At 37.6% G+C, this 16,395-nt stretch overlaps 1 protein-coding gene across 1 annotated transcript in view; it reads right to left on the reverse strand.

Annotated features, from left to right (window-relative positions):
• The window catches only part of TUSC3 (tumor suppressor candidate 3), a 194,967-nt gene that overhangs the window by 18,118 nt on the left and 160,454 nt on the right, over window positions 1-16,395 (reverse strand). Inside the window, exons 8-9 of the mRNA XM_006167752.1 lie at window positions 15,739-15,813; window positions 11,412-11,502 (exon numbers count right to left, since the gene is read on the reverse strand). Coding sequence (XP_006167814.1) covers window positions 11,412-11,502; window positions 15,739-15,813 — 166 coding nt within the window. The remainder of the gene's footprint in view (window positions 1-11,411; window positions 11,503-15,738; window positions 15,814-16,395) is intronic.

Genomic DNA, 16,395 nt, shown 5'->3' on the forward strand with positions numbered 1-16,395 from the left:
AAGAGGTAGACATGACCTCTACAATCGGATAACAAACACTTCTTTACTAAATGTACAGATTTTTCTACAGTTGCTCTTGTTGAAGACTGTAAGAAAAATTTCTTTGAGACCAGCAGTTAGCATACTGGCTACGTTGCTGGTCTCCATGTAGTCAACTGCGGTTCGAGTCCCAGACCCGGTGACTTAAACTCACACTGGGCACGTGTGCGTGCATGCCCAAGATCCCGACAGGCGAATGGAGGAAAAGGGACTGTGGCATGGCCATCCCCCCTGGGGGGTGATTTTTCACTGTCTCTCTGTCTGTCTTTGTCTTTCTTTGAGTGCATGTGCCCTATGGCAAAAACCTCTCCAAAAAAAAATTTTTTCTTTTAAGAATTATTTAATTTTGGGGGCCAGCAGGTGACATGCTGGTTAAAGGACTGGACTCCTACATGGCCGACTGGGGTTTGAGTCCGGACCTGGTGGCTTTCCTTCTCACTTTCTCTCTCTCTCTCACTCTGTCCCTCTCTGGTCAAATTAAAAATAAAGTTAAAATAATTCTTTTAAAATTTATTATCATGATTATTTTTCAATCTGCAATAGGTCACATGCACTCATCAGACCTAGGAAGAGGGGCAGAGGGAGAGAAGGCAAGCCACCAGGTTGGAGACTGAAACTGTAGACAGCCATGTGGGAGTCCACACCTTAACCCCCACACCACCAGCTGGCCCAAGACGAAAAAAATTCCGTGATCTAGCTCAGGATCAGGAAATGGTAAATGAAAATTATCTTTACAAATCTATTGTGGAATTTGAATGATCTGGTATCCAACTTTCAATATTCTACTTTTGAAGACAGAGTTTAAAATCCTCTTGGGTAGTAAATGCCCTTACCTAATTATCATGGCTAGGACTGAGACAATTCCTTTTTTATCCTTTACTCTTCTGAATCTTACAGTCAAACTTTTATCATGGTTATTCTGTGTAAGGTAAATTGCTAAGTTCCTAAAAGTTCAAGAGATGGTAAGACCCAGAAGAACTTAATCTGGTGTAGGCAATACTGGAAACTAATAAATTAACGACAGTAAGCAGTAGTACTGTTAGAGGTTATAGAACAGAAAGATAACATCAAGGCATTGGGGCATGAGGTGTGGAGTGACTACCGTCCTACTGGAGTTAGAGACTGCCTTCTCGAGGAGGCAATTAGACTCTCAGAAGTCAATGGCAAAGAGAGAATTTTAAATCAGTGAGAAAAAAGCATCAAAGAATTATAGGGGAATTCCCATTAATCTAATAGCAAACTTTTCAGCAGAAACTGCAACCAGGAGAGAATCAAGGTCCTAACTAACTAACTAACTAACTAAAAAACCTGTGAGGGAAGAATACTATACCCAAGGATGTTTTGGTGGTTCAGTGATAATAGATGTTATGTGATGCTGAATCCGTGAGGAGGGTTGTAAATTCGGTTCCTCGTCAAGCTGTATATGCTGCACACACGCACACATGGTCCTGCTGGATGGCTGGGATGGGGTGGGTCACAATATATATAAGTTTATCCATTCTTGAATGAGAGCCTTCCAATATTTATATTTATATATATTTATATTATATATATTTATATTTTATATAACTATATACCTATATTTATAAAAATACTACTAACCCCAGCAAAACTGTCCTTCAGAACTGAAGAAGAAATGTCTTTCATAGACAAGAAAAAGCTAAGGGAACTCATCACCACCCAACCAGCCGCATGAGATATGCTTAAGGGAATTTTACACCTTGCAGCAAAAGGACAGTTACTACTATTATGAAAACAGATGAAAGGCCTATAGCAAAAATCTGTCTTAAAAAAGAAGAAGGAATGGAAAAGGATATTCCATCCAAATGGAACCAAAGTGAGCAAAACAGCTGTATTTACATCAAATAAAATCGACTTTAAGCCCAACTATAAAAAGAGACAAAGTCATTATATAATGATAAAAGAATCATTTCAACAAGAGAATATAACAGTCATAACTACATGTGTTCCTAACACCAGAGCATCCAAACACATAAGCCAAATATTATTAGCTATAACGAGAGAAACAGATTTCAGTATAATTGTTGGAGACTTCAACTCACTTTTAATAATGTGCAGTTCATCTAGATAGAAAAATCAGCAAAGAAACATTGGCTTTAAACAGTATTGTATACCAAACTGACCAGACATTTACAAACTCTTTCAGACAACAGCTGCAAAATGCAAATTTTTCTTATCAGCATAAGGGACATTTTCCAGGACAGACCATATGTTAAGACAAGTTTAAAAAAAATTTAAATCACAAGATCATCACTATTATCTTTTCAGACCATAATGGAATTAAACCAGCATCTTGAAAACTTCACAAAGGCAAGGGAATCAAACAAGTTGTTCCTGAGTGACCAATGTACTAATAAAGAAATTAACAATTTCTAGAAACAAATGATTATGGAAACACAACATGCCAAAACCAATGGGATACAGCAAAAGCAGTATGAAGAGAAAAGTTTGGAGCAATAGATGCCTATACCAAAAAAGTAGAAAGATTTCACATTCCACATAACCTGATAATATATCTTAAGGAGATAATTGGGTCATTGGAAAAGTCATGATGCATTTTTGCATAGAAAACATGTTATGACTTTTCTAATAACCCAACAGAAAAGCAAGAACAAATAAAACCCCAAATTAGTGACATTAAAGATATAATAAAAATCAGGGCAGATATAAACAAAATTGAAACTAAAAACAATATCAGTAAAGTGAAAATGAATTAAAAAATTAAATCGACAAGCTATTGGCTAATTTAGGAAAACAGAGAAAGGATCAAATGAATAAAATCAGAAACAAAAGAGGATAATATAACTGATACCAGAGAAATATAGAGGATAATTACAGATTATTATAACCAATGATAATGACAACTAATTTGAAAACCTAGAAAAGATGGATAAATTCCTCTATAAAGACAACTTATCAGGAAAGAAACAGGAAGAACTACTGGGTCACCAGAAGAGGCATGATACATTTTTTTATGCAAAATTACATTATGACTTTTCTGATGATTCAATAGAAAACTTGAATGATTAATAAGGAACAATACTGAATCAGTAATAAAAAGCCTTCCAATAAAGAGAAGCCCAGGACTGGATGGTTTCACCACTGATTTCAACCAAACTTTTAAATAAGAACTGGCACCAATTCTTCTCCAACTTTTTCAGAAAAAATGAAAGGGAGAGGGTTCTCCCAAACGCTTTCTATGGGGCAAGCATTAGCCTCATATCAAAATCATACAAGGAGACAATAACAACAAAAAAGAAAACCACAGTCCAATATCTCTGGATGAATATATATGCAAAAATCCTCAACAAAATACTTGCAAACTGAATCTAACAGCACATCAAAAAGATTATATGCCATGGTTAAATAAGACTCATCCCAGAAATACAATGATGGGATATGCAAGTCAATAAACATGATCCATCACTTCAACAGGAAGAGGGACAAAAACCATATGATCATCTCCACAGATGTATTACAATTAAGCATCACTTCTTGACAAAAAAATTTCTGAACAAATTAGGAATAGAAGGAACGTATGTCAACACAATAAAGGCCTTACATGATAAACCTACAGCTAACATAATACTAAAGGGAAAAGTTGAAAACATCTCCTTTAAGAATCAGAACAAGCCAAAGATGCCCACTCTCTCAACTCTTTCTTAACATAGGACTGGACATTCTAGTCAGAGGAATTATGAGAAAGAAATAATAGTGTCTAAATTGGAAAAGCAGAAGTCATGTTGTTTCTGTCTGCAGAAGACATTATATATTGAAAAACCTAAAGAGTTTACTAAAAGTTTTTTAGAGTTGATAAATTCAGTAATGCTTAAGAATACAAAAATAAATAGCATTTTATACACCAGTAATAAACTACCTGAGTAAGAAATCAACAAAGCAAAACAAAACAAAAACCCTAGGGCGGACCAGCAGTTAGCATAATGGCCATGTCGCTGGACCCCCACGAAGGTGAACGCGGTTCGAGTCCCGGACCCGGTGGCTTAAAACTTACGCTGGGCACATGTGCATGCGTGCCCAAGATCCTGAGAGGAGAAGGGATTGCGGCGTGACCATCCCCCCTGGGGGGTGATTTCTCGCTTTCTGTCTCTCTGTCTCTCTCTGTCTTTCTGGCGAGCACACGCGCCCTATAGCAAAAACCTCTAAAAAAACAAAAAACAACAACAACAAAAACCCTAGGAATAAATTTAAGCAAAGAGATAAAGACTTCTACATTGTAAACTTTAAGATATTAAAAAAGGAAATTAAGAAGGACATAAAAAGATGTAACTATATTCCATGCTCATGGATTGGAAGAATTAACATTGTTAAAATAGCCATATTACTCAAAGAAATCTATAGATTTGATGTGATCTTTATCAAAACATCAATGGGATTTTTCATAGAAACAGAAAAAATAATATTAAAGTTCATATGGGACAACAAAAGGCCCTGAATTGCCAAAACAAGCATGGGCAAAAAGAACAAAGCTGTAGGCATCACACTACCTGATTTCAAAATACGCTAAAGGGTTATAGCAACAAAACTGCATGGCATTGACAAAGAGAGACACACAGAGCAACAAAACAAGACAGCGAGCCTACCTGTAGACAGCCAACTTAGTTTTGACAAAAGCAGAGGGGGTGAAAAACAATCCCTTCAATAAATGGTGCTGAAAAAATTGTCTAACTATATGTGGGAAAATGCTAGACCTATATCCTCATCATGCACAAAATTCAAATAAAAATATATTAAAGACTTAAATGCAAGACTTGGAAAGATGAAACAACTAAAGTCAAAAAGGAAATGCTTCAGGATATTGGTCTAGGCAAAAATTTCACAATATAACTACAAAAACACAAATAACAAAAGAACGATAGATAAATGGGACTATATGAAAAATAAGTTTCTGCACAGCAAAGGAAATAATTAAAAGAGACAACCTATATAAAGGAAAAATATATGAAAACAATTCATCTGACAAAAGATAAATACTCAGAGTATACAAGGAAATCAATAAAAGAGACAACCTATACAAAGGGAAAAATATTTGAAAACAATTCATCTGACAAAAGATAAATACCCATAATTCACAAGAAAATTCAACAGCAAAAATGATAAATAATCTGAGTAACCAATGGACAATTGGCCCACTAATTAGTGGTGGTACAGAAGAGATGCAAACTTCTGCAATGATGGAAGCCATAGAGAGGAGTGGGTTTGATTCCCAGGTCAACCTGTACACATGATAAACACACACACGCCTGTGATGCTACTTAGGTTGGGGGAAGATCACAGTGAGACCTTGTTGTAGGTCTGTCTGTCAGTCTGCATCTATTTCTCTCTCATAAAAGAAATAAATGTTTACCAAGTGGGCAGTTTGTCTTAACATATACACATATATCTCAAAAGACATACAAATGACCAACTAATATATCAAAAAATGCTCAACTTCACTAATCATCACAGAAATACATATAAAAACAGCAAAGAGATATCTCACTTTAGTTAGAATGGCTATTATCAGAAGGACAAAAATTAACAAAAGATGACAAGGAATTTATATATTCTTTTTTTTTTCTTTTTTTTGGAGTTTTTTGCTATAGGGGGTGTGTGCTCGCCAGATAGAGACAGACAGAGAAACAGAAAGCAAGAAATCACCCCCCAGGGGGATGGTCACGCCGCAATCCCTTCTCCTCCATTCTCCTCTCGGGATCTTGGGCACGCATGCACACGCGCCCGGCGTGAGTTTAAGCCACCGGGTCTGGGACTCAAAACGCGGTCGACTACTTGGGAGTCCAGTGACATAGCCATTATGCCAACTGCTGGTCCCAGGAATTTATATATTCTCACCATAATCTTAAATTAGTACAACCACTATGGGATATAAACCTTCCATAGAAAAAAACTAAAAACAGAACTACTATATAATCCAGCAATCCTATTACTAGGTATATATCCAAGACAAAGAAAATCAGTTATGTCAAAAGAAGTGTCTGCACTGTCATGTTTACAGCCACACTATTCACCATAGTCAAGACAGAGCATTAACCTAAATGTCCATCAACAGATAAATCCATAAAGAAAATGTGATATAGGGTCAGCTGGCAGCAGGTGGTTCAGGTGGCTGGACCCCACATGGCTGGCTGTGCAGTTCAAGTCCTGGATCTGGAGTCTTAAAAAACATGCTTGGTACATGTATGAGCATGCCCAGAATCTTGAGAGGATAATGGAGAAGAGATTGTGGTGTGGCCATCCCCCTTGGAGGCGCTTTTTCATTCTCTCTCTCTCTGGTGAGTGCCTGCACCCTATGACAAATGTGGTATATATACTATTCGTTCATAAAAATGAATGAAATCTCATCATTTTTACAATTAGATGAGTCTGCATCACGTAATTTCAAATGAAATATGCTAGGCACAGAAGGATGTGTACCACATATTCTCTTTTACATGTGGAAACTTACAAGGTTGATCTCATAGACGCAGAGGTAGAATAGTTGTTATGGGAGGTAGGGAAGGGCTGTGGGAAGAAGGGGTCTGGAAGAGAATGGCTGATAGATACAAAATTATAGCTAGACTGAGGAATAAGCTCTAGTATTCAATAATATTGTCGGGTGACTACCTTTAAGACAATTTATTGTATATCTCAAAATAGCTAGAAGAGAAGATTTTGAATGTTCCCAACACAAAGAAACATTGAATGTTTGAGGTGATTAGATGCTAACTACCCTGATTTGATCATTACACATTGCATACACATATATAAAAAAAAAACACCGTATTTCATAAATATGGGCAAATAGTATTTGTCAACTAAAAATAATAGCAATAAAATAAAATACTTATTTAAAAAAGGATTAGCCTCTTGGTAGATGCTGATTTAAGACAGGTAACACAAGCTGTTTATGAAGGATCCCGAAGTTCCCTAGTACATGGAAGAAAGATTTATGTCACTCTCTTGATCCTTCCGTGACTCCCTATCTCATTCAGATCTAAGTTTCCCCATGTCCTGTGGGATCGCATCTGATTTACACTTCACCCCTCTGATTTCGGCAGCCTCATTTCCTCTTCTCTCCCCTCGTTCTCACTTCTCTGAGGAGAACTGCCTCACTGTTTCTCATCCTCTACTCTTTCATGGTGCCTAAACATGCTGCTCTGGGGCCAGTGACATCATTTTTCCAGATACTTACATGGCTCACACTAATCATTTCCTTCTGCTCTTCACTAAAACGTCCCCTTCTTGGCATGGACCTCCTTGGAAACACTATCTAGGGTTCAATCCCCTCCCCAATGCCTTTGTCCTTACTACATATCATCATGTAAATGTACTCCACATTTTACTTGTTTGTTTTCTGACTCCTTATACCCTCCCAAACCTGAATGGAAGGTCTAAGGAGAGAGATTTTCATCTGTTCTATTAATGGTCATGTCCCTTAAACCTGGCACATAGTAGCTGCTTGATCAAAATTTGTTAAACTTATAATTTTTGCTACACATTTATATTTGTTTCTTACAGTTTAAAATTTGAACTGCAGTGGATGCTGGTTGGCATACTGTGGCAAATATTTCAAGGCAGATTAATCGTTCTCTAATTAGACTTCGTATGGATGCTAACCTATTAAAATCTAAGAGGCTCATTTAAAATATTCAATTATTCTTGACAACACTTTATGAGGGCTACTACAGATATTTGGAAAGCCATCGAGTTTTGAGAACTACCTCTCGGACATCAAAGATCTATTGTACACACCCCTTTTCAAACAGAGATGAGATGAATTAAATACTACTCTGTTTACTTATTTAGTGCTTTCAAATTTTTTCTTTAAATATCTGAGTGTATGTGCACTAGAGACTCAGAGAGACAGGGGCAGAGAAAAAGAGAACGTGCTCCTCAACTGGGCCTGGTTGTGCTGCAATACCCCTTCCTCCATTTCTCCATCCCCTCAGGGTCCTGGGTATACACCTGCATCCCCCCAGCACCAGGGCTGGGATTTGAACTGTGATCAGCCATGTGAGAGCCAGCTCTTTCTACATAGTGCTTAACTGCTGCACTACCTAGCCAGCTCTTTTATCTTTTCTAGGTTTCTATTACATTTAGCTTTCCTTGGAAGCACCTTAAAGACATGATGCCTAATATACATTCATTCGGTAGGCTCTTTGAATGGCACCAACAAACAGGCACTTGACATAAATCGCTAACACTGATAAACAGGGAAAGGAATTGTGGTGGAGATACCCTTAGGGAATCTATAGGGTGGACCACCGTGGAAGATGACATAGACTGGAATGAAATTCTATTTGTTAAGGACAATAACAAACTTAACCAACGAGGCCCTCCCCCTTAGAAAATAAAGTTCACAAATTACACTTGGAGAGCCAAAGTGGATGCATGGGTAGGAACCAAAGGTCCAGAGAAGGCTCCAATTAGCTGAAGAGGAGAGAGGAGAGTTAAAAAGCAGTATTTCAGTAGTATGCCTGGGAGACGAATTAGAGGCAAGAGGTAAGTAAGTAACTGAGTTATCACTGGAGCATGGGAGGGGAGTAACGGATTTATGTTGTCGAATGACCTGTTTTCTGAACCCTTTCCAACATCTGTGAAATGTAGTTGTATGGGAACTAGATTTTTGGTGTCTTCCTTGCCTCTCTGTATATCTTGGTAATAAACCTTCCATTATCTAAAATAGCCTGATTATTGCCCTTTACTTACTTCAGCCTGAAACTGCCTAACAGAACAGGTGAACTCTACTTAGCTTGTTTAAGCCCATCTATAAAGCCACAACAGCAAAGTGACAGAGGACTGTGAAGAGAGGCTGCGGCTGAAAGCCTGCCTTCCACGCCCCTGGCCCTGCACAACACACTGTTCACACCTGCTTGCCCGTGCTTCTTGGCGAGGCTTTCTTCTGTTTCTTCTTCTTACAGGTTTGTGTTTAAGTTACGTCAGTTTTCATATTCACAAAGCACTCTGGGGCGTGATTTGCATCTCTGACTTTCCAAAGAGATTTCAGTTACATTTCTGGCCTCAGGAGGTCAGCTAAAGGCAAGCCCATCCTTTGTCACTTGTCAGGCTAGAAGGATATTGACAACGGGAGTGGGACTGGATATATAACAAGAATGCTTAAATGTTACATTCACAAACAAAGTAAGTACACAGATACTTCAGTTCAGATACGCTTATTAATGTATATCTAGGATATGGTCTTGAACAGCTTCCAAGCAGTTTATATACACAGTTTTGGTTAAAAATAAAGAAAAAAAGAAAAAAGAAAAAAAAAAGAGAATTACTATACTAAATGACAACAATCCCTCAGGAAAAAAGCACAAATTGAGAGTGCCAACAAATGTAGACATTATTATAAGAACCTAGTAAAAACCTCATTTTCCCCTACTTTTCCTAATCAGTATATTGTTATGTCAAAGAAGAATCAGGGAGAAATATTCTAGTGTGATTATGTGCTCTGAGGTGTAAGGAGATCTGGAATTTGCCCTTTCTTCCCCTTCTTCCTGACTGTCAACTAAACAGGGCTTAAGAACTTCATGATCATCTATTCCTATAGTTTATTTTAAAAAAATAAAAAGAGAGAGCCTTTTCTTTGACCTATTTTAGGCACGACAGATTGAAGTGAATTAATTAATGTTTAAGTGTTTGCAGTGTCTTAGATAGAGGACTCCAGGAGCATTCTCTTCAATTACAGATTCCACTGTAGAACACATGTACCTCAAACTGAGATAAATTGTACAGAACCATGATTTTCATACCTAGCGCAGAAAGAAAGAAAAACAAAACAAAATCCAGAAATATCCCTTCATTTTTCTTGGGTATTAGTTACTCTTGGGTTTTATTAGTTTGATCATTTCACAATTTCGCAATTAAATTGGCTGGCTATCCAGTGTCAAGAATAACATGAAGAAACCAAAGACTGCTTGCCTGTCTTATTACTCCTGGTTCCTGCAAAACTGAAGTTCCAAACATCTATTTCCACTGCAGGAAGGAGTTAAGGTAGATGGCTCCACAACTTGGGGCTCATCCACATTTTTTCCATTCCCTTAGTGCCTTTACTTTTTTTTTTTTTTTTTTTTTTAAATTTTTTTTTTTTTTTTTTTTTTTTCCACGGGGGGGGAAAGGTTTTCTTTTTTTTTTTTTTTTTTTTTTTAAACTTTATTTATTTATTTTTTAATTTGACCAGGGAGGGAAAGTGAGAAAGCAAGCTGTCAGGTCTGGGACTCAAACCATGATCAGCCATGTGGGAATCCAACACCCTTGACGACCACACCACCTGCCGGCCCCAAGTGCCTTTACTTTTAAGGGATGTGAGAACAGAACTGGAAATGTCATTCTGCCATATGAGAAAATAAAGAGGTGGGAGTTGAAAGTGTAATTTTTACATGGTAATCCCATAATCAGATCTCCCTTTTAAGAGATTAGTTTTGTTCCCCAGATAAAGCTACATATTGTTGCCACAATCTATGAGAATGTCTACTCAAATGCCTACTGTCAATGGTATGTATCTAAGATATGATGAACTTTCACTATCTAGCAACACATCACAGGTTTTACTGTCTAAGCAAAGAGTCCAGCATCTCTGAGAAAGGAAATTTAGGACTTGACTTCTTTATCAATTAAAGAGAGATAGGTTACACTATAAGGACAGCCTACAGAAAGAGAAAATGAAATTGTAGTTTCTTCAAGAAAAGTTGAGGATGGAATAGGATCGAGAAGTGAATATACGCCCAATCTGTAAACTGAACAACATTCTCCTCTGGCACCTCCATTGAGGTGTGCTTTAGTCAAAGTGTAGTTCAGACATCATAATGTGGTCTTAGAAAAGATCTTCAACAGCTTTCCATGACCACAGTTTATTTTATCATTTAACTTTTTTATGTTTGCTTTTGTTATTTGAAAAGTTAAAGTTCTGCAGCATGCAAATGATGATGTGGTTTATCAAGTACTGCATAGTAGATTACATGTCAACAGTCTTGTAGATGAAATTATTATTGTGAATAGACAAACCAAGGGAAAACACAAATTTCGATGACGTGCATGAAGCCTAAAACTCATTTTAAGTTTAACACACACACACACACACACACAACATACATATAATAATGTGTATTTACGTGTACTCTAAAATGAAAGCACACCCTGCTCAGGAGCAGGAACTATATCTCCTTTGTACAGTTTACTATGCTGATCACATGGCAGGTGCTCAAAAACTTGCTTAACTGAATTTAAAAATCACAAGGCAAATAAGTTAGCTACTTTATAATAATCCTTAATTATATATTAGTTTTTGAACTTTTATTTATCCTATTGATAAAAAAATTAAAGCATTCACATCAGGATAAATATATTACCTATAAGGATAGCCGTGGTACTTGGAACGAAATATTGAAAGTAGAAAACTGAAGAAGAAGACCACCAGGCCTAATCCCACTAGGCAAATTACTAGAAAGAGACAGAAAGTATCATTAGCGTCTAAAAACAAGCAAATGACAACACAAATGTTTATATGTTTAAAATGCCTTCAATTGCAATATACTTACATTTAATAGTTCACGGTACATACAGGCATAACAAACCAGATAATCCACAATACAATGTACTCATTATTTTCCGTATTCTTCTCAATGAAATGTACTATTTGGGTATGAAAACAACAAAATCGACTGATCTAAGTCTTCTGGTGGTTTTCTTCTCTTATAGAGTTCCTATAAGTACTAAAATCCTCCAGAAGGAGCAAAACAAAACAACGAATGTGATAAACAATAGATAAGATTATTAGCCCTTGCATTATGAAGCATTAGCTGTATTAGCAAGGACTTCTACATTATTAGAATGCTAAATATCATTTTATTCTTTTCAGATACCATGCCGCATTTACAAATAAATATAATTTTAGGTTATTGGCTAGATTGTTGGCTCAGTAAAAAAGCATGCTATTTAGAAATTTTTCATGCGACTATATGGAAGGTTAGGGCTAAAAGCTTTGAGAGTCAAAGGGGAGCAGACAGTTCCAACAGTAGGTCAGTGTTGCTGTTTGTTTCACAAAGGGTCAGCGGGCATGTGTCCTGGCAGAATGTGCTGTGGTCTAGGTCTTAACATTACTCTGCTCTAGCCAAGTAGACAAGAGAGGAATTAGTTTTTCATTTCCTTTCTATTATGGTTGGCAAGAATCTAAAGATGGCAAGTAATAAAATACATTAGTTTCTTTAGTGTATATATTTGATATGTTTAATTGTAAAAGATCAATGTTACTATTAGGAAAATTTTATTATAAAATTATAAAATTTAAATGCTTAGAACTCTGAGCCAGTGAAATGCAGGTATTTAGGACAGAAGAAAAGGAGGATATTTCCATAAATTAAATTTTATTTAAATCTAGCCTATGTAAGTAGAAATTAGTGTCATCTCTTAATACAGATACATAAACATCTTTTAAGAATAAAACATTTGAACAATACTTAAAAACCTTTTTAAAATTTTTTTTTGTCACAGAGCACACATCCATCCTCCAAGGGGAACAGTCACCCACAATCCAGTCTCCATCCTCCAAGGGGGACAGTCACCCACAATCCAGTCTCCATCTTCCTCCTCAGATTTGGGGCATGCACACAGACCCGCCCAGCATGAGTTTTCAAGCCACAGGGTACATAACACGAACCGCAGTGGCCATGAGGTGGCCTAGCACATAACCACCACACCATCTGCTGGCCCTATTTGTATAATACTTATATTCTGTCACTAGTTTCTGAGAACTCTAAAAAATACCTTAGGAATTATGTTAATTTTTTAAAAGAAAGAAGACAAAAGAGATTAAGACATTAAGGCAGAAGGAAACAAAGAAAATCAAAAATATACATCAGCTTTTATAATGATAAAATAACTAAAAAATGATTTTTTAGCATATAAATGAAATCGGGTTTCCTGGAACCCAGGGATTATCTGACACTGTCAAAATATGGTCTCCAGATCTATCAGTTTTCATTCATTATCATCCTTTGAGTTTTGAGTACAAACTGTGAAACATTTAATAACATCCAATTGCAGCTTCTGTGACATCTTATTTCAGACACACTGTTGAACTTTAAATGAATACTGGCAGAAAATAAAGCCACAAATGGATTTCTAAATATCACAAAATGAGAAATACTTTTTAATGAAATTGTAGAATATGAGTATGACAGACAGTAGGCCCTAATGTAGCATATTAACAACTTTGTCTACGATAATTTTATTAAATCCAGAATTAATTATACAATGTTTTACTTTATACCTTCCTAAGTCTTATTTTATCGAACACTTCTTAATTTCCTGGATATCCCCCCTCCCCCCTTCTTTAGAAGAGGAACAAAGCGTTCGTTCACACCCTTGCTGTTTTAACTGGCCTGCAAGGCTGTGCTCAATGGGAAATGAGGCCCAAGGTTCGTGATCAGGTGATGAAGATATGTACACTGGATTCCAGGCAAGGGAACAGAAGAAGGCTGCTCGAATGCTGAGTGCCTGGGGAAGGGAGGAGGACTGAGTGCGGTGAGGAGTTAGTCACTGCTAAGTGAATCGTGGCGGCCATTACGAGAAGAAATAGCCACAGAGAGACCAAAGCAACAGGGCCTGGGCAGTATTCACAGCCGTATCAAGTTGTACCATGTCAAAAACAGAAACCGCATCACAGTAAGGAAGGAATAATTTAAAAACATATCTCCTAGGTGTGTGAACGCACATGTGTGTGTCTCCTTCTTCCCTCCCCCACATAGGCACGTGTGCATTCGAGTAAATAACTTGGGCGCTGGAGTTATTACTGAAGTACCTACCAAGGGAGAAGTTGGAAGTAGTGATTTTATAAATGTACTATCACAGATGAGGTGAAATGAAAAGAATTACTACATGTTTATTACTATTACTTACCTTAATATGATAAACATATAATCACATTAAAAATATGTTCTCATAAACAGTTGGTCAAATCCCAAGATCATAATATTGTTTATTCAAAAGATATGTCATAAAATGATATCCGATACTGCTTTACAAACTTATGGGTTCATGTCTTCTATTGTTTCTTTTCCATTTTTTTTCTTAGTTTTTGCTGTAAGGTACTTGTACTTGCCAGAGCAAAGCAGAGATCAAGAGGAGAAAGAGAAAAGGGCAATAAGGAACCACCCCCGGGGGATGGCCATAACACTGTACATTCTCCAGTCTCCTCCCGGGATTTCGGTCAGGCAGGCACTCATGCCCAGTATGTTTTCCAAGCAGCCGGGTCTGAGACTCAAACCGTGGAGCTGGCCGTGTGAGATCCAGCTGCCCTAACCTCCATGCCATCTGCTGTCCCCCTTTTCTACTTTATTTACAACAAAGCACATGAGCATCCTAGAGAAACTGCGTGTTACATCCAGCCCAGTTCAACACTTAAGACTTCCAAATATTCCAAAAATCACTCTGACTCATTTACAGGTGTCCCACGCCAGTTAAAAATCCCATAAAAAAAAAGGTCTGGATTTTGATTTTAAATATCTTAATGAATTATTCATCTTTTCCAGACACCTATGCTCCCCATACATAAATTCTGGGTCTTAAAAAAAGTTCAGGAACACAAAGGGTACAGAGAAAACCTTTCATTACAGGTTTGTGGAGGTATCATCACAAAATCATTTAAGAATTTGACATTACTTATAAAAACGTCTCTGGCAGGAATCGACTCTAAGGCCCTCTGACCTTTCCTCACCTATGCTATTGAGGCAAAGGAAGAAGATTTTCCCCATGTGTTCTTTTTGCTACCAAAATATATTACTTTAGGGAAAAAATACAAATGCTTTCTTTCTCTAACCCATCAAAGGATAAAACACAACGTGGGACTGGATGCGGCTGTCATCTTGCTATTTCAGTGGAAGAGGCAAGGCCCCTAGGAAAGACACTACCATGAAATACACCTTTTAAAACGCTGGTGCGGTGGCTGAGATGGATGCTACGAAAGTCAGCCACGTGGTTCACGTCCTGGGCTGGGGGCTTGAAGAACACTTCAGACGCGTGTGTGTGCCCCGAATCCTGAACGGAGGAAGAAATGCAGGGAAAGGTACTGTGCGTAACTATGGCCCACCGCGGGCTCTTTCCTTTCTCTCTCTCTCTCTCTCTCTCTGTTTTCTCCGGTGAGCTCATGTGCACTCTGGAATTTTTCGTTTTAATCTTGATAAAAGATCTGGGGTCAGTGGAAGATCGCTCAGTCCTTCCATGCATGTCCTACACAGCAGCTTCTCCACGGCAGGCTCTGACTGGACACCCGGTTCTCCTGGCACAGGGACAGTCCTAAATGCCAATCAAATCTCGGAGGAGTCTGCCCACAAAATGTTCCATTGCTTTCTGCAGAGCAGACACTGGAAAGGAGACGAGGGCGTCAGAGATGGACTGGTGCACCTTGACCAGGTGGACAGCCCTCCGTCACGTACAGTGCCACCAACATCACTCCATCTCATTACGGCAGGGACAGCTGCCCCAGTACATGCACACACGCGCATGTCCAAGGGACAGAAAAAGTGGGGGTGGGAGAAAACCCCAAACAACAGAACCTCAACCTTCTTCAAACCATAACCTTCTTTGGGAATTTACACTTATGAAGGGACTCTGTGTAATTCTGATTTGAGTCAAAGGATTCTTAAGACAAACAAATTACCAAAATACCAAGAGACTTACTCCGTCTTTTCCCAACATCTCCTTTGGAGGTTGCTGCTTCGTTCAGAAGGACCATTCCCATGGTGATAGCAGCATCTACAGCAGTTGTCAAGGAAACGGCCGAAACAGATGCGAATAAGATCTATTAATTTTTCTGGATCCGAACACAGTGTTCCAGAAAGGTTAGGTTACAAATGCAAACAGAGGTAAATACAATCGATTCTCTTTATTTAACAACAAATTACCATTCTGTGTGTATGTAAGCTTTAATTTTTGACGTATATAATCTAAAACTTCAATTTGTGAGATTTGGGGACTATCTGTAAATGCTCTTAAACTCCAGGATTTTCACAGATTCTATGAAACATACAGAATCTCAAAACCACTTAGAACATTTCTCACTATATAGAAAGATATGGACCACTTGCAGTCCTAATGACACAATTCATTATACACAATTTCTTTTCTATTATTAGTGTGTATGTGTGTGCGGTGTGTGTGTAGAGCTTTCTTTTTCTTGACTTCTAAATGTTTTTCATAGGTTATTTTGTTTAGTTAATAGAATCTTTATTATGGTCAGATACTATGTCTCTTGGAAATCTTGAGGTATCCAACTACATGCCTTACAAAATCAAACGAGTACATTCTATTGAAACAGTTTAATGAATTCAAGAAAAA

This window comes from Tupaia chinensis, unplaced genomic scaffold, assembly GCF_000334495.1.
Source record: "Tupaia chinensis unplaced genomic scaffold, TupChi_1.0 Scaffold145057_1, whole genome shotgun sequence".
NCBI classification, from domain to species: Eukaryota; Metazoa; Chordata; class Mammalia; order Scandentia; family Tupaiidae; genus Tupaia; species Tupaia belangeri.